Raw genomic sequence first — 25,489 nt, 5'->3', positions numbered from 1 at the left:
CAACCCAGGGCGTCGGTCCTTTCAAGCAGCTCAAAGAAAAAATATGACAGGTCAACTTATATGTGATACTTTACCTTCTAAGAAACAGAATCTGACACCAAAATTTTCTCTTTGGTTGAACTGCTCACTAAGATAACAAGTTGTGAGGGGTCACACATTGATGTCACTTTAATTTAAGGGGTCAAGTCATAAATGATGTGAGGAACCTCTGCTTTCAGACATGAAGTGCTTTGTGTCATATCATCATTTTATACTCTTTTGTCTGAATCTGCAAAGTATGCTGGCCGATAGACAAAATGTTTCCTCCAAACTCAAGAAATGCAGTTCGTCTAACCTTCCCACCTCAGAGTTGGTGCTGAACTGTAGGTTAGTCCGGTTGGAGAGGTGGTGGGGGTGATGTGATGAAGGAATGAAGGGAGCTGGATGGTGGAGGTGATGTGGGTGGGGGGCTGAGGGGGGGTTCATGTGTTCAGATGGCAGGAGTCGACTCTGGGCTCCAAGCTGCCATAGACATCCCGTAGCTTCCAGCCCCCTGATCTGGGAAAAGAACACTTGATGCCATCAAAGGGACGCCGATTGAATCCAGATGTGCCTCTCTCGTTCTTTCCATGTATTTAATGAAGGCACAGGGATAGAGTAGACTTTTTCATCATTAGTTTTCCCCCCAGATTCTCTTTTCCTGCCTACAAGTCCATTCCGGTGCCAGCTAGGGCAGAAAAAAAAGAGGAAAAAAAAAGGCCTCCCCATGCCTCAGACTCCCAGTCTTCTCCTCCAGGGCCCCTATTCTTTGTTCAGAGCTCGATGTGAAAGTGGCCTGTTTGCTCCGACTGCTGCAGTTTGTCTGTGGTGAATGGAAACGTCCAAACATCTCCAAAAGGAAAATGCCATCCTGCAGAGCTGACGTTCACAGGAAGAGTGTGTGAAAGAGACTCACATGGGGCTCGCTGGTAAAAATCACATTTTTGCATTTTCTGTGAAAAAAAAATTTTTTTTTTAAAAAATGGAGCTCTCTTTGTGTTGATTTATTTATTCAAATTAAAGCAAAATGAACAAAAAAAATCAGAAACTTGACATTTAACACAAAGAACTGATGTAAAAGATAATCAAAATTCTTGCTAAATCTTTATTTAATTAAGTAAACAGTAAGTCAATTTTTATTGTAACCACTATCAAGTTAAGTTTATTTATAGGGCGTTAAATGTTGATCATAAAGAGAGACAACAACCAGATAAAAACACAAACATGATCACAAAAATTCTTAATGAATTTTAAAAAATCAGTAATAGCATGAAAATCAACTTTGGCCCACTAATGACAGCAGAGGAGTTTAAACACACCATACCAATTAAGAGACGATTTCGGTTAGCTTGAATTTTAGGATCATCTCAGTCATGGTGAACAACTGCTGAAGTCATGAACCACCTTGTCAAATCCCTTCAAAACAAGTGAATTTTGTTTACAAAGCCAAACATCACAGATTTGTCTGAGAGGAATTTAAAGACCCTGAATGTGAAAAAGGAAACAGAGTGTGTGGGCGTTCTGAGGGCTCCGTGGTTTAAAGCGCATTCCACATAATCACAGCATCACTAGTTCAACAATTCCTGTGTACTTATTCAATGCATTGAGATAAATAAAAGTAAGAGTGACTAAAACAATCTTTTAATTTTTAATCAATCTTGATGGTGCACATCTTCAATAAAGTCCTGAGTATCAAGGTTGTCTGTTAAACTCAAATAAATACATTTAAATATCAGAATAAGTCAAATAACTTGTTTAAAGTCTATGCAAAAACCTGCAGCATGTTCAATCCCTTGCCTTCTTAAAAAGAAGCAAAAACAAATCTGTTAAAAGTACATTAACTGTATAATTTTACTTTTACTTTACTTGATTATTTGCATTCAGGGGCGTTTCTAGGATTTGAGAACATTGGGGGCTAAGCCCAGACCTCAGCAGGGGGGTTGAGGCAGATCCTTCTCTGTTTTTTTTTTTTTTTTTTTTGTAAAAGCTCTAGCTTGATGCTTTTTTATACACTCTGACATCTTATTTACCCTGAAAACTGTCTTTTTTAACATTCCAAATTAATTATGGATTGTTATGACAAAAATATTAATAGTTGTTAGTAATTCATATTGAGTACAGACTTACTTACAAATGCTTTTGCTCAAGATGTATAGACTAGAATTGAAAAAATAGTCAAAAGTGTCTACTTATGTTAAAAGTGCTGGGATATGACTAAGTACATTATTCGAGTACAAGTATGAAAGGAATGACAGATTATTAGATCTTGGCCTCTTTTTTAAATTATGTCTATTCTTATTTTTGAAAAAAAAATATATAGCCTGTATATCAGGGCTAAAGCCTTGGATGCACAGGCCAACAGGCCCACTGTCTATATTTAATAAAAGGCTACTTCATACCTCATGACATTTCAAACAGAAATATTGTACTTTTTATATGTTACACTTGTAGTCGCTTTTAAGATTAATATTCTATATACATTCTATATAAATATATTTTCACATGATGAAAAATATGAATTGTCATAGATTAAAGTATACAACAACAACAAAAATAAAATTTTGCTCATAGGACGTTTATCAGTCATAATATTTTCATGATATATACGATACATAAAACACTAAAGAGATTGTGTTGCAAAATGAATGTTTACTTGTGAAACTGTATGCCTTTGCTAATTCTGACATATTTTTTTCTCCAGTAAAAGATCTCAATACTTCTCCCCCTGCTGCTAATCTGCTTCTCTCCTCATGACTCTGCCTATTATAAAGCAGAGTCTAAAAAATGTCATAGATCATATTTCCACCTGTCTGCAGTAAACAGAAACATTTCAGTCTTTGCATTCACAAAATAAAAAAATAATAAAATGTGAAAAATAAAATGTGTGCAGCGGCCTCATGGACAGACAACAGACTTTATATTCCAAAAATCAAAAAATTTAATTCTTTAGCGTATGCCCCAAAATAATAACCATAATGAGTGAACTGAACTACCTAACGCATGTTAGAGTAAAATAACAGCACATTAGCACAGCTGTATCTGTGTGTTTATGTGTGGGAAAAAGAGCTTAATTTAGCCATTTGAGTGCATCTGTGTTTTATGTGGATTTGTGTCTGCAGACACTCAACAACACTTGATCTTTTCATGTGTAACACAAAGTATCTGACTGCATTTAATCCCAAAATCTGTACGGTTCATCAATGTTTCATGAGTGATAGAGTCGCCTGTCTGACAGGCAGCTTCTGGGCTCACATTTCACTTCCATAAAGTGCAACACATAAATCTTTCAGATTGATCTTTTTCACCCTGACACAGACATAACTGCACACACCAGACACACGAATGATCATAAATTAATGCAGAGCTTCACTAAATTGGTTTTTGTGAGTTTGAAGTGGAATGTGATCACAGAGTCATTAAACTCCACACTTTAAGCACACTGTAAAGTCTGAGAAGTTAATTTTTAAAAATATAGGGAACCAAATGGCTTTAAAAATGTAAGTATAACTAGGAATCTTTTAATGTTATATTCAATTGTTAGGTTTGCTAAACATTTAGTTACATTGACTTGATTTTGTGAAGTTGTTGCAATGTAAAAATGAGTAAATTAATTAAATCAATCTCTCTTAAGTTTTAGCAACTTCAGTAAACCAGATATTCTCTGCTATAGATATGTATTCTGCTGGTTGCAAACTAGTCAATTATATTTATTGAACAAGAAAACAGAACTCACAGATCTCCTAACTTCATCACTGGCAAAATCCTCCTTGTCATGGTCAAGTTAACCCTCCGTGGTATGTAATATGATATTAATGAGGAAAAAAATATTTGTGATGTTTGTCCTTCTTACAATTATACACTATAATGATATCAATATATATTTTCATTATTTTTAAGTGTATGTATATTTTAAAAGTCCGTAAAGGCAACACTGTACCATAAAAACCTAAATATAACATTTGATATTAGCATGCAGAAAAAAGAAATATCCTTATTGAAAACATCAATTTCTAACATCAAACACTTGACCAAACAGATTAATTTCGTTTTTTTAAATGCATTATACGTTTCATATTTAATAAAAGGCAACATGTCAGATCAAGTTGTTGCTCTCAGGAAACGACGTACCATCGTGGAACACAAATATACCAGAGTCATCATATTATGAAATTATCATATCAAAACAAGTAAAGTGAATAAATTAAGATTAATAGTTATATAGGCTATTACTTTATATATTACTTTACTTTTTAAAGGTAATCAGTTTCCAAGATTATTTGAAGTAAGGTCAACTGGTCATATTTTACAGAGCATGTCACGACTGAAGGTCTGAACTGGGATAATGATGGTCTGCACTGGTTTGTAGTCGGGTCCAGCTCAGGAGACTGTGGGTGGTAACTGAACGGTGAACCCACAGAAACCTGCTGACCCTCTGAAACTGGAGTAAATCTTAATGAGGAGAATTGAGCGGGCAGGTGAGAGTGTGTGATCTCACACACAATACACAACATTTCTGTCTTCATACAGTGTGATGGAGGAGTTTTCTTCGCATTAAAGCAGGTGAAACCCAGGTGACCTTCACTCTGCCTTTTCTTTGTCACGCAAAGAATAAACCTACGATGTCCACACAAGAACTATACTGTATTTATACTCTGAAGCATCTAACGTCATCAGATCATATCTTTATATATCACTGTTTTCATGCACAAGACTATTTTAGTGTGAATAGCTTCAAAATCAAAAGACCTGTATTAAACCTAGTTGAGCAGGAGAAGAAAGTTAAAAGTACTGAAGTACAGTTTTGAGATACTGTTTTCTACATGACAGTTAATCTCAAAGAGAAATTGTACTTTTTACTTCACTACATTTATCTGACTGTTACTTTTTGTTTTACATATAAAAATATGATCTTTTTGTTGAAGCTTTAACAGCCCAAAAATAATTAACTCTTAGCAGTAAAATGCTGCGGACATGATAATGCACCAGTGGTGACAGGCCTAAAATACATAACATTAGAAAAGCACTTCTCCTTGAGAATTTCCAATATACTTGCAGTATAAAAACTATCAAACTTGTAGTTTACTAAAAGAATACTTTAAATTGTACTTTGATGAGCCCAAAAGCAGGCTGGAAGTACAGAACTAGTAATCTAAAAGTATAAGTTTACTTGTGGTATACTTAATAGTATACTTTTATGAAGCAAAATGTAGACTTGAAGTACAAGTTAACTTACAGTATAGTTCCAAGTGTAGCTGCAGTAAAAAATAAAACTTACACTGTAAAAACATACTATTTGTTTTAACTTTAAAAATTCAATGGCGGGGCTACCTTAAGTTTTTAAGTTGAATCATTAAAAATGTACCTCAACTTGTCTTCTCTAATTAAGTTTACTAAAAATGTTTAAACCTTTTAAAGTTAGAACAAATACTACTACAATGAGATGAAAATGTGTTATGTACTCACAGTTTACTACTCTTCTACTTCAAGTACACTTATAAGTACATTTTTAATCCCAATAGTAGCTCACATATCCACTGATATTAGTATACTTAAGTGTGTTTGAGAAACAAACTTGAACTTTAAGTATACTTAATAGAATGAGCTTGCAGTACACTTCTTTTTGGTAAGAGGTAGTATTTGTACACCGTGTATTTAAAGGGCTCTAAAAACTTCTCCTAGCCGACCTGTCGATCAAACTGGGTGCATTAAAATAATTTGCTGCCTAATGTGCTTCCTCTCTCTGCCAGTTCTGGATCAGCTCAGTCCCTTTGTGCAATCCTGGCCCCGGGCTGAGGATGATGAGGATGATGATGAGGGTCCGGGGCCGCCGCCCTGCCGCCGCCGCTGTCCACTGACCCCTGGTGCTGATTGGAGTAGCGCTTTTGGATCCTGTCCTGTTTTATTTCCCTAATTGGAAGTAAATGGCCTCCTTGTTGACTCTCTCCATCCTGAGCAGGAACCACATGGCGCGGACACGCTCCCTGTGCGCCGCGCTGATTGCAGCGGCTGCGCCGGGATTTGTGACTGCTGCTGAGCTGCAAAGCTCTCACACACTCCCTGAGCTGATTAGAGCTTTCAGAGGAGCCTGGCAGAGGATCAGGACTCGGGACTGGAGCCGACTCACAACACTAACATGTCAACTGCTCAAGTCATCTGATCTGATGGGCTGAGGTTAAACGTTCAGGAAGTCATATCCTTCACTTTTCATATTTTACTTATGTCTCTTATACTAAATATGTAGACCTATTATGCACCGATATTCGGTTATGTAAATATAAATACATAAAAAATAAATATAGTAATAAGTGCATTTACTCAATGCAGTACTTAAAACAAATTGTGAGGTTCTACTTGAGTATTTTATAATTCTTACTCTTTATACCACATTTTTAAAAAAGCAATACTGTGACTTTAATTCATCTACAGGCTGTTTCTTTTTTGTGTGTTTTATTTTGCATCAGAAAACGCGTGATCACATTATTAAATGTTTCACCTAAAGCAGTAAATGTAGTTTAAACAAACCGTAATAGGGCCTAAACAGGCCGAAAATTAACTCCAACTCTTAGCATTAAAATGCCACTTACCTGATTATGCACTCAATATCTATAGGCCTGTCACATTATGATTATACTTCTCCTTAAGTTAAGTTTTAAACGTGGTGCTTTTACTTGTAAACTAGTATTTTTGCAGTTTGATACTTACAGGATCTCAACACTACTCCCACCAGACCTGTCAATCAAACTGGATGCATCTAAATCAAAGCTTTCCTATAATGAGCTGGCCTACTTGAAATACTTAAAGTATTTTTTTTTAATGATTTTTGTAGGACGTTTTTACACTGTGGTATTGAAGTAGGATCTACACACTTTTCCCACCAGACCTGTCAATCAAACTGGGTGCATTAAAATAAAAGCCCCCCTTTGGTCTTAATATCAGTGTATCACAACACTGACAGGATCCTTCTGTATAATGAGTACTTGTACTTTTAATACCTAAAGTATGATACATTTGGCTGTATGCTTAAGGCTTTGAATGCCTACATTTTACTTATAGATGATTTTATATTGTTTGTGACTGAAAAGGCTCCTTTTCATTGCTGCTTTGTCACTCTGATGTGGAAGATCAGGGAGAAACTATGTGCATACTGATTTAAGGTTACACAGTTTATACTGCAGCCTAGAGCTTTGTATTTTTTTATTATAAATAACTCATTTGTTTTGTTTAATGTAGCTGTGACCTGCTCCTGCACCGACCTTGTTTGCTGTGATACTTAATTGCTTTCTCGTATTATCTAAAATATGCTATAATGAAGAAAAATCCAGTTTGTCTGAACTTGAAAGATCAAGTTAATTCTGGTTCTGATGTAAACCTATTACAATGGAAAAAACAGCCCATTTAAGATAAAAGTTCTTCATTTAAAAAAAGACTTAAATAATAAGGCTAGTATTCATGAGCGTACTTGGTAGTATATGATTGCTAAATGATTGATATGATTGATGCATTGTGATGTATAAATAAATTAAATTAATATTAAGTAAAATAATCAAATAAAAATTCTCCATAATTGGAGTTAAGAGTTTTCCCCACTTTTTTTAAACCTTGTATCTTGCACATGTTCTCGCGCATCCAGTTAAGTTGATGGATCACGTGTTCCTCTGGACTGACAGAAATAAAACTCTACAGCTGATCTTTGAGATGCATCTTTGTCATCGAGCTGAAACGACGCAGGGAATTTAACTTTTTGGAGGAAACAGCGATGTTTTCTAAACTTATCTCAGTCTGAAAATGAACTCCAGCTGTCAGACAAAAATATGTGTATAAATACTATCCCGCCAGTAATTGTATTTAACTGTGAGTAAATGTACTTCTATCTCTTTCCATTTTACGACTGCTTTGCTGTAGCTGCAGTTGTTGCAGGCGGCTCCCATCACTGCACGGCTGGAGCTGTAAACGGTCTGTGGTGTTCCGACATAAAACAGCAAATCTGCTCCTGATTAAAACAACACGCAGAGTTTACAGAGCAAGTGGCCGTGTGAAATTAATTCAGCCGCACTGATTCTCATTATTACAAAAGCCCCAAAAGCCGCTCAGACACACCGTTTAACACCGCAGACACACTGCATAGCTCATCATCAGGACGTGGGGATAAAGGCATCTGTTAATTTGTGGCTTTTCTTCTTTTGGATTTGATTCAGTTCGTTGTCAGGTTATAGATTGGCCAATTTTACATTTAAAAAGTGGGTAAAATATTTTCCAAACAAGTCTAACTCTTCTTTTTATTTGTTTTTTATTATTGTTTTCAGCTGAATAAAAACATCCGCAATTATTTTGGTCGATTGGAATTCATCTTCCATCGAAAATTTAATGAGACGTTAATGACTCATTACGCCAACGTCGTTTAAAATTTCGTTTTTTTCCCCTTTCAAATAGTATAGTTTTCCATGTATTGCCCAGATTTATGTATTTCGAGTCAATTTATTGGTTCATATGGAAATCAACGTTAATTCGGCTACAATAGTGAAGCTCTTAGTCAAAAGTGAAAATGAGATTAGGTTAACCCTTTCGACATCACTTTTCTTGTGCTGCGTTCAGACACCTTTCACAAGTATTACAACCTTCGGGGCCCCGAGAAAATTGGTCTGATTTCTTTTGAATCACGGGGAAAAAAAGACATGGTGCCACTTAGTAAGACATATCCTGAAAATTGCACAAAAAAGTAGATTTAGAATATTTAAAAAAATAATAATAATTACACATTTAAACATAATAATTTTTAATTTTAAATAATTCTTTTCAGGTGATATTCCCTTTATATATATATATATATGATTTTCAGGGACTTTTCTTGTTGTTTTTTCTTGGTAATTTGGGGGTCATTTCTTCTTAAATTGCTCGTTGTATTCTTCCCATGTTTTATTAATTCATTTATTTAAAAAAAAAATCCATCGAATTCACTCAGATTTTAAAGGGTTAATTCATTATCCAGCAGCAAATTTAATCAGCGCAAGATTTTAATTGCCTAAGAAAAAAAAGAGGAGGATGAGCGAGTTCCCTGCAGTATTTTCACATTAAAACAACATTTGTTGTCAAAAATGATTCCATCCCTCCTCTACTTTCTGTCGCTTCACAGTTGCACCGACACCGAGTTCAGAGTTCAGCCGATACGGAGGTGAAGCCCGGCTCCTCCAGATGGCTCAGATTCTCAGCAAAACTTGATTTTTTTGTGTGTTTTTTCTCTCGGCTCTCGGACTTCTCGGGTTTCAGGGTCTTTCTCGACCTGTCGAGGGACGCCAGCGCCACATAAATCACACTTTACTTTATAAACCCTCCGCTCTCTGAAGTCCAGCCCAGCACCCAACACATACACACACACACACACACACACACACACACACATACACACACACACACACACACACACACACACTGCAACCCCAATGGAAATGCATTTAATGTAGAAGCCATTTGTGCAGATTGAAGCCCGGTTGGATGCCTTAATCTCCGCTGCCTGCATCTTCTCATTTTTCTTTGTCATAATCCAGAGTACAGTTTCTTTTCACAGGGACCCCCAGAAGAGCTCTGTCAAAGGATCCTGACTCTTATTATTACTCCCCTTTAGAAATGAAGCAGTGAGCTGGATCATGTGACAATTTAGAGGGTACTTTAAAATCACTTTGCATTATTTTTGGCTGGTTTTCTGCATAATATTTCATTTAGAGGATGGGTTGGTACTAGTTAATCAAGAAAAAAGTCCTGAATGGGATGTTGTCAGTGGTGGAAGAAGTTCTCATATCCTTGAAGTTAAAATAGTAATACCATAAAGAGAACTAATTAATAATGTTTAAAAGATCTGCATTCAGAATCTAACTCAATGCATTTAAGGGGTTAAAAGTAAAAGTGTACATTTTGGTGAATGGCCCTTTTCTTACTTTAGGGACTGTTTGTCATTTATAAGTTGGTAGGAGTGGTGCAAAAGGGGGAAAGCATGTCTAAAATAATGTAAGCACCAGGAAAGTTTTTTTTTTTTTTTTTTTGCTCAGGGGAGGGACATACAACTTCAACCCACTGAAACCTGGATCTACATGGATACTCTTGTTCTGTGTTCAGATGCCTTTCATGCCTTTCATGCATATTTCAGGAAACAAGCAGATTTTTAAAAATCATTTTCAAAAAGCTATAGGGAACTACATTTAGAGAATGATCATTTTGTGAGGTCTTTTTTAAGGTAATTTCCTTGTTTGTTTTTTACTTCCTGTTTTTATTGCAAATTATTGGCTAATTTCTTCTCATGAGTTGCCTATTCTTGAAAAAAATAAGCCAATTTGCTCACATTTCAATGGGTCAAATGATTGTGATTTGTATTTATTTTAAATACCCTGTGAACCCCAATACCCACCAGTTTGGAGGGCATGTTTTCTTAAAGAATCGCCAAAATTACGCCATTTATAATAGCCAGAAATAATGAATATATATATATAGATGAACATAGAAAACTTTTTTACTTTTTCAAACTTTCGACAGTCATTGAAGACATCATGTGTGAAAACTCTTCTATGAGAAAAGAAATATAACCACATCTAACCTAAAATTAGTATTATTTCATCAACATCACATTATTCTACATGGCTCATTTAGAACTGAGACAGCCATTTACCCCCTTTTGATAAATAAAGAACAGCCCCTTACATGAGACCTTTTATTTTTGATGCATTTACATTTAAGCAGCACTTTAATGTTTTAGCTGGTCAAGCCAAATATTATATTGTAAAGATAAAAGTATTTATCTCCTGAAGACAAGTGAAAAAAATCACTGCAAAGAATTCCTCTTTTTATCTAAACTACTTGAGTGAGGTTTCCAACAGAGTCTGCAGGTTGCTGTATAGCTATTATGAAAAATAAACTTGATTTTTAAAAAATAGTTTAACAAGTTGATTCACACTGAAAAAAAGTCTATATTTAACAAAGTGGAAAATTTTCTCATTTTTTAAAAAGGAAAATTAAGACTTTTATGAACTCCACTGCAGACTAAAACTACTTGGTATTACTACAGTCATTATATGAGGAGTCTGAATCTGCAAAGTAACCACAGTTAACAAATAAATGGAATGGAGAAGATGTATAACTTTGCATAAAATGAAGGAATGTAACTGAAAACATCCTCGAATGAAAGTACTTAGTGACATTCCAGCAGTGGATTTTGTTAAAAATTACATAATCATGTCCTTTTTTATTTGAATGCCTTTATAATTTGGTCACACCTGATGTGAAATCTGCTCCTAGGGACATCAAACGCTGACCTTGGAGGTTGTGCATGAACAGGACGGTGGTCACTCTCCCTCTGTCAGCTTCCACCTTCCAACTAATTAAAAAAGCTGCTTTTACGGCCTCTCCTTCAGACGGCCAGATGTGACCGGAGTGCTGTAAAATCTCAAAGCGCTTTACAGAAACACTTACTGCACTTTTAAAAACGACTTGCAAAAGCAACGAGAGTCCCAAAGTGCTCCCCGTGTAAATTCCTTCCAGGAGCACGAGCTGCAGTCCTGCAGATAACTCATTACTGAAAAGCTAAAATGATGAACACAAGATCAAAGTGCTCTCTTAAGAGTTTATTTTAGTAAAATATCATATTGTAATGTTTATCTAAATATCACCTTTTTAAATATTAACCCCGTTTAAATAACTTTTTATAAGTGACAGTCTTCTGCTTCAGAACATACAATCAGGCTTTGGTCAGGCCCACATATATAAAGTTTAGCATCACTGTCATATATTATTTTTGACACCATGTGCAGCGAGAGAAAATCAACTGTGCAGAGAGACATGCAGCTGAAAGCATCTGTACATACATTAACAGATATCGTCTTACCATTCAGGAGGCCCGCTGCAGCTCCGCCGCACTGACAACACCAGAATTAGCTTTGTGAAATGCGAGACCAGCGCCAGCTAACATGTTCATCTACAACACACAAGACAGCAGGCTTTATGTTTGGAACAGAAATGGATTCAGGCCTCTTTCCATCTGCATGAAACTGAGACTTTCCAGGAAGTAAACAGGACCCATCTTTCACTGTTGCCACAAAGAGACGACAATCAGAAACAGTCATCTTCTGAGCATAACCTTTGCTCAGAGAGAGTATTCACATATGATGAAAAACCACATGTTTGGAAGAAGAGCTGTTTTTTGGAAGCACACACATAATAAGCCACCGATCAAGGAAAACGGCTGAAAAAGCTCAGATTTTCTCTGCAGCTGAATGTGATTCTGTCAGATCCTGCAGGTACACGTGCTGAGGGCTGGGGTGGGAAAGTTTTCAATACTAGTACTGATAAGGTACTCATGTTTCACAAAAACAATACCTTTTTCTCTACAAAGTCTTTTCTTCTTTCATTTCACAAAAGAAGCCAGGAGTTCTTGAATATCAAACGTCTCAGTAAAAGCAGCCAATAAGAAGTTGGCCAAAATAACATACTGTCTAAAATTGTCAAAATTTTGACTCAAAACAGTAAGGATCTGATAAAAAAAAAAACAACCCGTAAACGAAATTATGAATCTGACCCAACATTTGACGGCAATTTTAGATTATTGACAATTCAGTAATTAATATGTTTAAATACTACTGAAATGCAACAACTAATAGCTTTCGAAGGACATGCCCAGATAACATTTTTTTAATCAACACAACAAAGCAATGTTTATAACAAAATCAGCAACAATAAAGATGTACCGATTCAACAGATCCTCCTTGAAACTGATCCAATACAAATGCAAGCTGTTTTCTTAACTTTAAAGGTCCCATACTGTGCTCATTTTTAGGTTCATACTTGTATTCTGGGTTTCTATTAAAACATGTCTACATGCTTCAATATACAAAAAACATGTTGTTTTTCTCACACTGACTGGTTGAATGTACCCGTATACACCTTCTGTCTGAAACGCTCTGTTTAGTGCCTGTCTCTTTAAGGACACCCCCTTCACAAATAGCCCAGTCTGCTCTGATTGGCTACTGTTTTTTTGGGCCTTCCACACTAGTGCTCTCGACAACTTTGCACCGTCATGTGAGCTGGGGTAATGACTGTAGTGGCACTTTCCACCTTTATAGATCATTTAAACTGCATTGCTAGGCAACATCTTGGGTCCCTCTTTACTTCCTGTCAGCTGATGTCATTCACATACACTGTAAAAACCTCCCAACAGGAAATACAAAAGGACCCATTTATAATGTTTATGTTTTAAGTTCGACACCAATCAATATAGTATATTTGTGACACACAAATTATATATACATATATATATATCACAAATTCCTGGAAATCCTGATGGCTCGTTTAAAGGCACACTTTCTGAATACAGAATGTGTGCATTTCTCTGTGGACTGAGCATTTTGACACTTTCACTGTATTAATATCACACCTATACCTGCTTTAAAAAGACAAGGAAATATGATTTTTTAAATATTATGGGATCTTTAAAATCTGTGGCAGCTATGTCACTGTTACAGCTCATTAAGAAAAATGCAACAAAACTAAAGGCTGCAGCCAACCAAGCCCTTGGTTGGCTAAGCACGGACATTCCAGACAATGCTCATGATTCCACCGGGCACGCCTCAGTGTGTCACAGGAGTGGCTCCCCGCTCTACTCTGTGAAAGTTTATTTTTGCCGGAGGCAGACAGTAGTCGTGTCAAACCACATGGAACAGATCGTTCCAGGCGGGAAGGCAAGCAGCAGTTCATCCGATCAATTTTGAAAATAAAGCACCTTGCATGGACTCAAGATCATGTCTCATTTAACTAACGTTACATCAACAGTATCTTCTCCTCCTTCCAGCATTCCTCTGTATTCTGTCCTGCAGGACAATTAATGAAGACAGAAGGCAGATCATAATTAAGAACAGCACTGTAGTTTTAACAAAAACAGTTAAAATCTACTACTTACCCATTTCATTTAAAACATACTTATTATTAATCTGTATAATTATTAAGATGGATATGTTTTTAACTATCACAGCCACAAATCTTAAATCAATCCATGGTTTTTGTTTTTTTTAACTGATCTGTATAATTATTGAGACGAGCATGTCTTTTTGACTGAAACACGGTCAAAATTCTTTGATCTACTTGGTTCCTGGCTAGACTGCAAGCTGCAGCACAACAAAGTGGGTTAAAACATCAATAAACAGAATTTAAACAGACAGAAAAGTAAAGTATATATGTAGCCTACTCTGCCATGGTAGAATCAGAAGAATCAAGGAGAAATTGCCAAAAAAACAAGGGAAAATGACAAAATAAGCACAATCTAAGCAAGTCTAGAGTATCAGCCGGCAGGACACTCTGCTTCTGAGACACTCCCGGTGGAAATAAGAGCCGCGTGGAGGACGGAGCAAAGCAGCACCACAGACGTAATGTCATCATCACGCTGCTGGTGGAATCAAGGCGTAAGAGTGTAATATCTAGGTGAAGAGGGTCGCTTGAGCACATTTTAGTCGGTACCAAAAACATGCTGTTTGATCCCCAGCCCTCGACGTGACAGCACTGACAGACAGCATAACTTCATCTTGTGGATATTATTAGTTTAAACATTAGTGTTTTATATGAATCCCTACAGTGCAGTATGTGTGTAATGTCCAGATATTTTACAGCTCATATCTTTTTCTTCTGAACATCAGGAAGCCACAATTTCACTCTGAACACAGTTTCCTAGTGTTTTACAGTCTTGTTCGCTCTTTGGTGCCTCAGTCATCGGGTGGTGCTCTTGCTGGCCGTCACCTCCCTTGTCCTCCCTCGCAGTCTCTCCCTCTGTGGCTCCACAGTCTTTGGTTGATTGCACTGTTCCCTCCTGATTCTCCACTGCACCATTTCCCTGTTTCCCATTCCTCTGCATCTCCGCACAGCTTCCTTTCTTCCTCTCCTCCTCCTCCTGCTTCTGCCTCTCCAGTTCCTCCTCAGTGGCCTGAAGCTGCAACTGCTGCATCAGCTCCTCCAGCTTGTGGGCTTTGCGCAGCTCGTTCTGCTGGATGATGGCGCAGAGGTGCTCCGTCAGCTGCTCCTTCACTTCCGTCTTCTTGTGCAGGTCCAGCTTGGCTGCTACGTACTCCACCTCTGCCTTATCATAACGCTTTCTGAGAGAATACGGAGAGAAAAAGTAAACTAAACTAAACAACAGGGCCGGACAACTTCACATCCATGCTCAGTGCACACAATATTTCACTTTTTGATATGATTAATTACTTTAAGATTCTGTGACAGTAGGAGTGTTTCAGTTCAATTAGAATATTTGCTGCAACAAATCAAAGTACTCTCGTCTGCATTCCTCGCCTGCTGAGAGTATCCAATATGTTGAGTGCACATCATGCAAAATATTCCTCTTTTAACACCTGCTTTGTGTCAAAACTTAACCACGAGTATAAATAAGGATGGTTACATAGCTGATTGCTATTAAGTCCAAAAGACAGGAAAGAATACTGGATAAATCCACTGAGGTGCAGGTTGGCTGTAGTCTATGTGGGTAGGCATGAGCAGAAAGAATTAATAACGTCAAACCAAACTCATCCAATCAACACTTTGTTTGTTTGTTTGTTGTACTAACTTTTTGTTTTTCTTCCTTTTTTTAAGCAATTTTATGTTCATTATTGTTATCACGTTCTTACTTTTATCCAATATCCAATCCCATCTCAAAAAAAAAAAAAAATTAAATTAAATTAAATTAAAAAAAATGTAAAAAAAGCATGTATTTTCTCCAAATGCCAAATATGGTATAAAAAAAGTAACATCATCAGGTGGAAAAAAGTACAAATGGCAAATTCCAAGGCAAAAGCCCCAAATAACACACAGAAATTATACAAAGCATGTTTTTATGTTTTGATGGCTGTGGGATCAAAAATGTCAATTTGAATGGGTTTCAGTGGAGCATTTTCTACACTTAACAGTCTGACTGCAACAATTTTGTTTTCACGGTGTATTTTTGACTTACTGAAGGAGCTGAGCTGGAAATTCGAAGATTAAACAAAAGTACACAATCTTGCCGAAATTCATGCCATACGCATGAACAAAGACAAAATTATCAAAAACTGAAGAATAAAAAGCACGTAAAATGCACAAAACAGTTCTCAGCGGTTAAAGGTTTGGCGGTCGTGTAAGTCGTGTAATAATGTTTGAGTTAAGACATGTAAACAGGGCATTACAATAATCCCGATGAGAAGTGATAAAAGCATGAATAACTTTTTCAAGATCAATAAAATAAATAATAGATGTAATTCTAGCTACATCTCTTAGACGGAAAAAAATAAGACTGAGCAACCTTTTCGCATGGCACTCGAGATTGGGGCTATTTATTTATTTTATTTTTTTTTTTCAAAAATAACCCCATGTTTCTAAACAGTAGGAGCACCGTGTTCCAGTAACAAGAGCAGACAAAACTTGGCCCCAATAAGTACCAAAGGTTGGCATCGAATGCCTAATCACAATTATCTTGTTTAACAAAGTTTAATGAAAAAGATGTTTAACATGTGAACACTTTGGCTTCTTTTGTTAAATGCAGAACACATCTTGATTTAGCAAAACATCTTTAAATTTTGGGGAAAAAAAGTATTGTTTGGCATCTGAATTCAAACAGGGGTATTTTATTGGCACAAACCGCCACAAGTCCAGCCCCGGTGTCTGAACGCAGAAACATTGTTATAATTGTGAAGACCAGAACATCTCATGCTGTTTGGAAAGACTGCGGTAACTAAACAGATGATGTCAAACATTTCACCTCGTGGGGTTTTATGTTGTACCTCGGCGAAATCTCAACAACTGATTATATCAACATAATCATAACAGAATCCAGTGTAATGAGTGTGTGAAGGTCAGGTCCTCTTCCCGTTATACAAACATCTGTAATGAAGAGTGTTCATGACATGGAGCTACTCTCACTACACAAGAGGCTGTGCAGGGAAATCACAGCCACAGGCAACAAGGTCAAACTCAGATTTACTGGATCTGTGCTGCTAAAAAAAACAGTGTATTGTAAAACTATTTATAATCTTTATAACTTCTAATTTTTATGGCTTTAACTTGTAATCCCCTTTTGTTAATAAGTGTCTGTGTGTTGAAGCAAAGTTTGCAGCACATCTGAGCAGTCTGAGCAGGACTGTGTCTGCTGACACAGCTTCAAAGTGTCTGAGAACACATGTGGGACACAAGTGTTGAAAAAGGTTACATGAATACTGGAAGCAAGCTGCAGGGGGCAGCATTTACAGTGGATGTACAGTTCATTACCTGGACACTTTGTTTTGATGTTTATCTCAACACTGTGTTTTTAAAAGAAATGTAAATCAGGCTGACTGGGTTTTCGGCGTCAATATTAATATGATTTTATAAAGCTCTGAGAGCTTAATGGGCCTTAACTGACATATGTCTCAGTGTGACTAATGTCCCAGCAATCACCAAACTCATCTGTCCACATGTAGAAGTGTCTTTGAGCGAGACGCTTTGCTTCCAAAGCCCAAGCCAGTGCTTTCAGTGAGAGGCATGGTGACGTGCTTTGTCCTGATGAGGAAGTAAAGTGCTACAGAAGTGCAGCCCAGATTATTGTTGCTCTGCCTTCTGTGGCACCAAACGCCTTTTCCCTGGAGTCTATGGGAGGGAATATCAAACTCAAACAATTGCTGCAGTTTTTTTTTAATTTCAGGCACTTCAAAATATGTTGACATGAACTCAATCTGTAGACCTGCTGCAGCCTCAATCAAAGTTTGTGAGTTCAAATTGAACTGTGACATGCCGTCAACTCTTTCTACTTACAGCTACTCAAAGCCTCCTGCAGACTGTGAGATTTTTGCAGTCTTATAATTTCAGTGCAGCTACACTGTGCGACATGGATCTTAATAAACTGGGTATAACACCAAACTTGATGTATGCAGACTGTGTGATGACATCATCACTGAATTTCCTGCTACAACCTATGTGCATTGACATGCATGAACAAAACGTCAACGTGCCATCCATCTACGCCGCTGTAGTGGTAAGAGCAAAATGCAAAAAACAAACGAAGCCCTCGCTGTAGTGACATTTATGTGTCTCAAAGTCATAAAAGAGGAGGAGGAGAATGTGGATGCAGTTGTGGCTGGGAAAAGAGGCCAACTTGGCATGCTGACTTTTTAATGAGAGCTCAAAGTATGTATTAGTATCTACAAGTATTTAGCAGCGTCGCGGTGATCACTGCATCATTTCATGCTGCATTTTCATTGGTTGGTTAGCAGATGTAGGTCAGCATCCACACGGTGAGATGGGCATCAAAAATTTGTGACAGTCAGAATTTTATCCTAGGCTGTCTTTGATCGCACAACAGTGACAACAGCAGAACCTCTCTCACTGTGCCACGTAGGACCACCATTTTAGAGCCTCAACCCAAGATATCGCCATGTTTCTTTCACAATGGTCATCTTTTATCTCAGAAAGCCCAAAATCACACAGTGTATACTGGGCTTAAGGCACTCCCTTCAGGATGTTGTGATGTTGCGATTGTAACAATTACCCCAAATTCAACTAGTTTCCATGGAATCTGAAGGCCCTCGCAATTTTGACCAATTTTTGACCACTGCAATTTTAACGCAAATTTGGCTTTTTAAAACTTTTTATTCACTCATCCCCTCTCTCACTCTCTTTATCATAAGATTACTGCTGGCTCTGGAGCTCTGTGCCTGGGAGTCACACACACAGTGACAGGGCTAAACATCAGCATCACACAGCTTAAGTTACCCAACGATTATTGACAGGTTTAACAGAGTTGAACTGTTGTATAGTCAATGTGACATTAATGAGTCGGTGACGGATGTTAACCGCTGCTGCTGGGCTTCAGCCCAAGATGCAAAATATGATAAGTAGGGCTGAAATCATGCTATGCTGTGTTAGCTCCTGCTAATCTGGCAGAGAGAGCAGTAGCAGAGCGTCTCATGGACTCGGCCCTTCAGCGCTGCATCGATTGGCAGCAACAGCCGATCATCAGCAATCAACTGTTGCTATAATCAAAATCATTATATACAAATTCTATTTCTGTGAGAAATACTGTATATTCAGAATACTGAGCTCAGAATCTGTGACAGTATAACAACTATTTTTTTGCCATTTTCACTTTCCTGAGTAATTTCATTGCAAAAACAAGAAGAAGCCTATAACCACTGCAACATGCATCACAACTGTTTTGGAAAGGTGCCATGAAATCAGGCGTTTTAGGGCGCAACAACCTCAAAAACAGCCTGCAAAAGCCTAAAAGAACTGTTAAGAGTTCACAGTTATGAAAGAAACACAGTGAAATCTTTGACTGTCAATCCAAAACTAGATAGTAGTAGTAGTAGTAGTAGTAGTAGTAGTAGTAGTAGTAGTAGTAGTAGTAGTAGTCCTAGATCACACTTTGACCCATTTTCCCCAACAGTTGATTGATACCAAAGGCTTCAAAATCTAATGGTATCAGAAATTGCAACCAAATCCTCTGAATGTGTCAGCTGCTACGACCAACAGCTACAAACCAACCATTCAGAATACAACATGAGATCATACAGAATACACTGGTTAATGCTACATTAAGGGCAAATTGTTTATAAGTGGCAGATAGATAGATTTTTCTGTCCTCAAGGAGGAAATTCTTTTCTACAGCAGATGTATAAAAAGCACAGGCAGGTAAGACAGACAGAATGCATATCACATATACATAAGACATACAGAGTTAATTGCATTGGTATTTTATCTTAATGACCACTGACAAAACAAATAATTAAAAAGTGCAGAAAAAGTGTCAGCATGGGAGGAACTTTTACTTTGTAAAACCTCAGGGAGCTATTTTTAGTCATTCATTTTTTTTTAAATTTAAATTTCACCTGACCTAATAAAATAAGTTGCTGGTGACTTGCTGTTTATGATGTTGAAAGTTTCGATTTTGATTAAACATCTGACAAAGGAATTTAAACAAAGTTTTGTGTTGGAGTTTGTTATATTCCAAATTCTAATTATTTACAGAGGGATATTCATTTTTATTGTAAATGCATGTCAGTTCCAAATATCAGTTATCGGTGTTATCGACTGCTAATAATTTGTATCAGTATTGGCCCTGGAAAACCATTATTGGTTGTCCACCAGAGTTAATACACAAGAGACAAAATGGATTGGTATACGACACACCTCAGACTGAAATTCCACAACAAAGAGGGGGGTTAGTTATTAAGAGCTTGAATGGTGGTGAGAACAAAGCTCTTGCTGAAATGAGAACTTCTGCACATGGGAGGTCTATATCTCTGTCCAGAAGGAACAGGAACGAAGTACTGGTGGAGTAGTGATCTGGATCTTGAGTGATAGTGAATGCTTTGGTGATCAGTGATGAGGTGACACACTCAGATAGGTTAGGGGAAGGAATACTTCTGAAATTGCTGCTGGCTGAGTGAATTTTCGTAAAGAGTTGATTGCATCATTTTTTCTATTTCTATTGCAGTGCTACAATTCAACAGGCATTTAAGTCCTACAAACTGATATGTTGAAGTTTAATACAGATTGTAACCAAGATTTTATTGTCATCATTTGTGTGACATGAAATCAACCTGCAAGCTCTCTATTATCAAACAGTGTGTAGGGGCCTTTGAGCAAACGTGTTAAATATAAAGCTACCTGTTTATTAATTCACAAGTAACAGTAGAAGCCTGTTTCTCACCCTGACAACTGAGCTGCTGCTTCCTTGATTGAGGGTTATAAAAACAAGATAAGAGCATTTACTATTTGTAATCCCTCATGTTCTTGTGTTGTCTTACTCTACCTGGCAGCGGAGTAGTCCCAGCTGGCTTGTTCTATCTTGCCTCTGAGGATGCCGATATCATTGGACACCATGTCATCGAGGGCCTGGAGCTCCTTCTGGATTCTCTTTAGCTTTACAGCCTCTGCCTGAGTCTGTTTAGACCTGTGGACAATAACAAACTCGTAAAGGTGAATTTTGTGTTTTGGACTGCAGTTTGGCCTTTTTTTAACATTATTACCATCGGTCATAAAAAATATATTGCTTACTATATTACCAAGACAGCCATACTTACTTCTCAGCAATAGTTTTTGCCAGCAGAGCTTTCTTGCGCTTATTCCTCTCTTCGATTATCTTTTGCTCTTGCTGCAGTTGCTCTAGACGCGTCTTTTCCCGTCTGTGGTCAAACACAGAGGGAATTAAATACACACAAATGCTCATCAAATTCAAAAAGACAAAAAAAAACCACACAATGGAAGGAGTTTGATGCAAAAAAAACATTTTTAAAAAAGTAAGTAAGTAGGCAGTTATTAAAATGATCACAACACTCATAACATTCAGTGTAAAGGTTAAGTGCAACATGTACCTCAAATTACGTGGGAATGTAAAATCTGTGGTGAAACACTTGCTTATCTCAACGTATACTGCACATAAAGAGTGCAAGCAGCAGTTGAATAAAATATCTGTACATGTCCCAAATATCAGAATATCTCCAAACTTTGGGTTCAGCAAAAAATAGTGATTTAAAATTTTAAAAAATCAATCAATCCGTGATTTGGTGCTGGGCTGTCACTTGTGATTTGTTGTCTGTGACCTGTGGCACTCTGTTCACTACCCTGTGATTCAGTCACAGAGTGCAACATTGTGAGAATAAAAAACATTTATTTATTATGTTTCTATAAACTATTATCTCACTGAAGGGTGCATGGTCAGATGGGAGTTTTGGGATCTCAGAGATGTCTACAATCTGCCCAAGAAGATGAAATGTTTGTTTGCAGCAAAACTAATTTAAATCCAACATTTGTAAAGAGAGCACCATCTACTACCACAGGACACATACTTCCAGCAAAAAACAGAGCAGTACAGGCGGTGAAAACAGTGGATTTAAAAGCACGGCAGACAGAAGACCTTTCTAAAAATATCTTGGATCAAACAACCACCAGCTGGATAAAAAGTGAAATGATCTTTTTTTCTCGTATTGTTTGCAAAGGTTACAATATGGTACCAAACCATGGAACAACATACAGAGCTGCAGTCACATACAGCTATAAGCCTAAACAAAGTGGTATGTAACTATGTACATTTAATTAAGTACTTTGTCTGACTGCTTTAGTTACCTCTCAGATTACATTTTTTTTATTTCCTTCCTGTCCAGTGAAAACCACGCACCACCAAATGTGTTGATTTCGTATGTTTCGGATAAACTGACAGATAAAATGTTTCTTCATGAGTTGAGCACATTCTCCTACTTCTGAAGCTAAAGAAATATTTTTTAAAACATCTTGAAAAAAGCTGCAAAATGCATCTTCACAAAGGTGAAAACAGGGCTGTTTTTCTAACACAATTCTTATTTAGAGATCCATGGTTCTCACAGGAAGGCCAAGCTACAAACATTTGATGATATAGAATATAATGGAATGCTGGTTAAGGTTAAACTATCCATCAGTATATAAATGAGAAGTGATGCACGGTAATATTGACATATCATTTGTAGATACTGGCTTTAAATATGAAATATCAGAATTGGCCAACACAATGATTTCTACTGATATCACAAACCAATTTCTTTTTTAAACTGAACAAATGCAAAAAAATAAAAAAATAAATCAACCCTAAATTCAAGTATTTTCCTTGTTTTGCAAAACTGAATGACATTAAAGAGCATTTTATTTCATGTCTCCATCTGCCAGTGGGTCACCATGATAAAAACATGATTAATATGTTAATTCCACTTCAGAAGAGACTTGATGATCACTAACATTAGATGGGGAAAAAAGTGTATATATCGAAATTAGTTTCAGTTATTGGTCAAATCAGTCTGTATATATTGGCATATCGGATATCAGCAAAAATCCAATATTGTGCATCTTTAATAAGGAGTTAAAATGAGCACAACCTTCATGCATCTTCAGCTGTAAAATGCAACATACATATTCATGCAGCAGTGATAATGATGCAAAAACAACAGGGAACAGTTTGCTTCACAGTGAATACTTTTGCTTTCATAGTGTAAGTACATTTAGCTGATGATAATTACGTATTGAGGTGTATTATGCTCAGTTTCTTAAGGTTCTTATTTCGGTCAGGCAAGGAGGCCTCGAGGTCAGAGGTCTAGGGATGGTTAGGCCTGGGAGCCAAGTGTGCAGAATACTGGCGCCAGACTAAAAGTAACATGGAATGAGGCTCCTTTCACAAAAGGACATATATGTGGGGTCTTGTGATTGATCACAGCAGGTGAGAAGTTGCTTTACTGACAAATGTATTGATGCCTGAACCTATATACTTGCATGAGCTGTAAGAGCGAGAGATTGGCATTGATCCCGAATCCTCTCCCCAGGCAGACCATGGTGCCTGGTGGATGCTGAACTTTGTTGTAATAAATTGATTCTAATGCAACCAAGTCGGTGTCAGCGGAGGTTTCTTCATCTTCTACACATCATTGCTACTTAAGAAGCAACTACAGTATATTTACGTGAGGTTTTAAATGCACTATTTCTACTTGCATTGTGAGTACTGTCTCGGTGTGGTACTAACTGATACTTTTATTGAAGAGAAATGATCTGAACTTTTTTACCACCACTGCTCAATCATGAAAGTAGCAAAATGAACAGTAAAACATCATTAAAGCCTCATTGATGAATATGATATCAAAAACATACTAACAGTGCCACCTCTTGCTTCTCCAGCTCCTTAATGTCCGGGGTCTCCTCCTCTGCAGGAGGCTTCATCTCGCTGGGTCTCTGCTGCACCTCCAGTTTGACAGCCGGAGCTGCTGGTGGAGCAGTGGGCTGAGGAGGAGGCTCTTCCTTCGGGGGCGGCGGTTTGGTGAGCTGTTGCTCGGGTGCGAGGCCAGGAGACCCGACTCCAGCGTTCCTCTGAGCGGCTAGCTGAAGGGCCCTCTCCCGCTGTAGCTGCTGCCGACTCCGGTTGGCTGGAGCCTGTTTACGCCCGCGGGTTGCTGCTGCGGGTACTGCTGAGTCTGAAAACAGCCAGAGTCATGCTTACTGTCAACGAGTTTGATTAAAAACATGTCGACCACTGAGGAAGCTGAGGCAGAGTCAGATGCTAACTTATCCGGCTAACATTAGCAGTCAGGAATGTTACCTTTCTGCTGCATCTTCCTTAACTCCTCCTCAGAAAAACCGGCCCAGCCGCTCATTTTACAGCTTTACACCTATAGTTCCCCAAAGGATATAGCAAAAACCATATATATAGTAAATATAATGCTTATTGGCTTAAGATAACAATTCTAAACTCCTTCTTTTACAGAAAAACTCCGCAAAGCTCTAAACGCCACCGCCATCTTTGTTTATTAATGCCACGTTAAGGACCCTAAAAAGACCCACAGGCTTTAAGTTGCAGATATCGCCTGGATAAAAAGCAAACACTAACGTGAAATATAAATTTAAAAAATACAAATTTTGATTCTCCTATACATAAATATTTTTGTTTTACAAATTAAATTTCATTATGAAATTTTTTATGCATCCTAAATATGACTTCGCGAGTAATCATGCAGAAGGCATGTTTATGGTGTGCTACATACCAGCCCCATAATAAATCTCTTTGAAAGTTTCCTTGAATTAACTGATTTGGCATTCCTGTACCGACTCGGCCTTATATAAACGACGTATTCAGATCCTTTATTTAAGTAAAAGAAGTAATACCACTCTGAAATAAAATACTAATACGTAAAGTAATAGTCCAAAGTCCTCTACTGAAAGTGTTACTCAGCCTAAGTAAAGCATGTAGCCTAAGTATAATCAGGAAAAATGGAGCTACTTCAAGCAGTAAAAGCAATCTATCCCCTGTGACTGTTATACCATTAGGCCTATACATAAGGCTATATCATGAGATGATTATTACACAAGCAGTGGCTTAATGTAAAAGCAGGATTTTACTGTGGTTGGATGAGATGGAGCTAATTTTTCTATTAACGTATAGTGAGTATTTGGGACACTTCTTCCTTCTGGAGCAATTTACAGAATTTTCCACTTGACTGAGCTCCAAACATGATATCACTATATAAATGTCAACCCTTACTACAATATGCAAAAGACAAAATTAGGAATAATTAACCACAGAATCAATTATTCCATCTCAAACACAATATGTCCCGAGACCACTTTTTTACAGGTGCTACTGGCAAAATTGGACAATTTGGGCTAAAATGGGATTATGATGTAATTATGATATAAAAGCCAGAGATATTGAAGAGGTGAAGTCATTTAAAAATGTATTGTCTATGTACCTTTAGGTCACTTCCATGCTTGAGCCAGCAGTTGTAGCTTTGGTACTCGCCCTGCCTCTGATTGCGCTTGATACTCCAAAACTGTCCCTGTCATCCTGTTTTCAGGCCACTGGTTGTACTTCTTTCCTTGCCTTATCCTTGCTGTTGCTTCTCTTTTCCTGTCTTTACTTGTTCCCTTCCCTATGTCTGCCATTGCCCTGAAATGTAAATGAATGTTGATGTTTTTAAACTATTTATATTCTTATTTG

At 37.4% G+C, this 25,489-nt stretch overlaps 1 protein-coding gene across 1 annotated transcript; it reads right to left on the bottom strand.

Moving 5' to 3' along the window:
* Positions 1-11,611: 11,611 nt before the first annotated feature.
* gorab (golgin, rab6-interacting) lies at positions 11,612-24,302 on the bottom strand. Its single transcript, XM_042484045.2, has 5 exons — positions 24,095-24,302; positions 23,654-23,969; positions 21,066-21,167; positions 20,795-20,935; positions 11,612-15,134 (listed from the first exon to the last, which is right to left on the bottom strand). Exons 1-5 carry the CDS (start codon positions 24,147-24,149, stop codon positions 14,678-14,680), a joined length of 1,071 nt encoding a protein of 356 aa, XP_042339979.1. The 5' UTR covers positions 24,150-24,302; the 3' UTR covers positions 11,612-14,677.
* Positions 24,303-25,489: the final 1,187 nt, after the last annotated feature.

This window comes from Plectropomus leopardus, chromosome 5, assembly GCF_026936395.1.
Source record: "Plectropomus leopardus strain MGB_pleo_1.0 chromosome 5, ASM2693639v1, whole genome shotgun sequence".
NCBI lineage: Eukaryota > Metazoa > Chordata > Actinopteri > Perciformes > Serranidae > Plectropomus > Plectropomus leopardus.
Note: the sequence above shows the minus strand (reverse complement) of the source record. Positions and strands in the feature narration are given on the sequence as shown.

What these genes read in the sequence shown, in the direction of transcription:
- gorab (XM_042484045.2), bottom strand. Translation starts at nt 24,149, where the DNA reads ATGAGCGGCTGGGCCGGTTTTTCTGAGGAGGAGTTAAGGAAGATGCAG. An exon ending in GAGAAGCAAGAGGTGGCACT is followed by an intron (nt 21,168 to 23,653) that starts GTTAGTATGTTT and finishes GTTTGACCACAG; the next exon opens with ACGGGAAAAGACGCGTCTAG. An exon ending in GCAAAAACTATTGCTGAGAA is followed by an intron (nt 20,936 to 21,065) that starts GTAAGTATGGCT and finishes TATTGTCCACAG; the next exon opens with GTCTAAACAGACTCAGGCAG.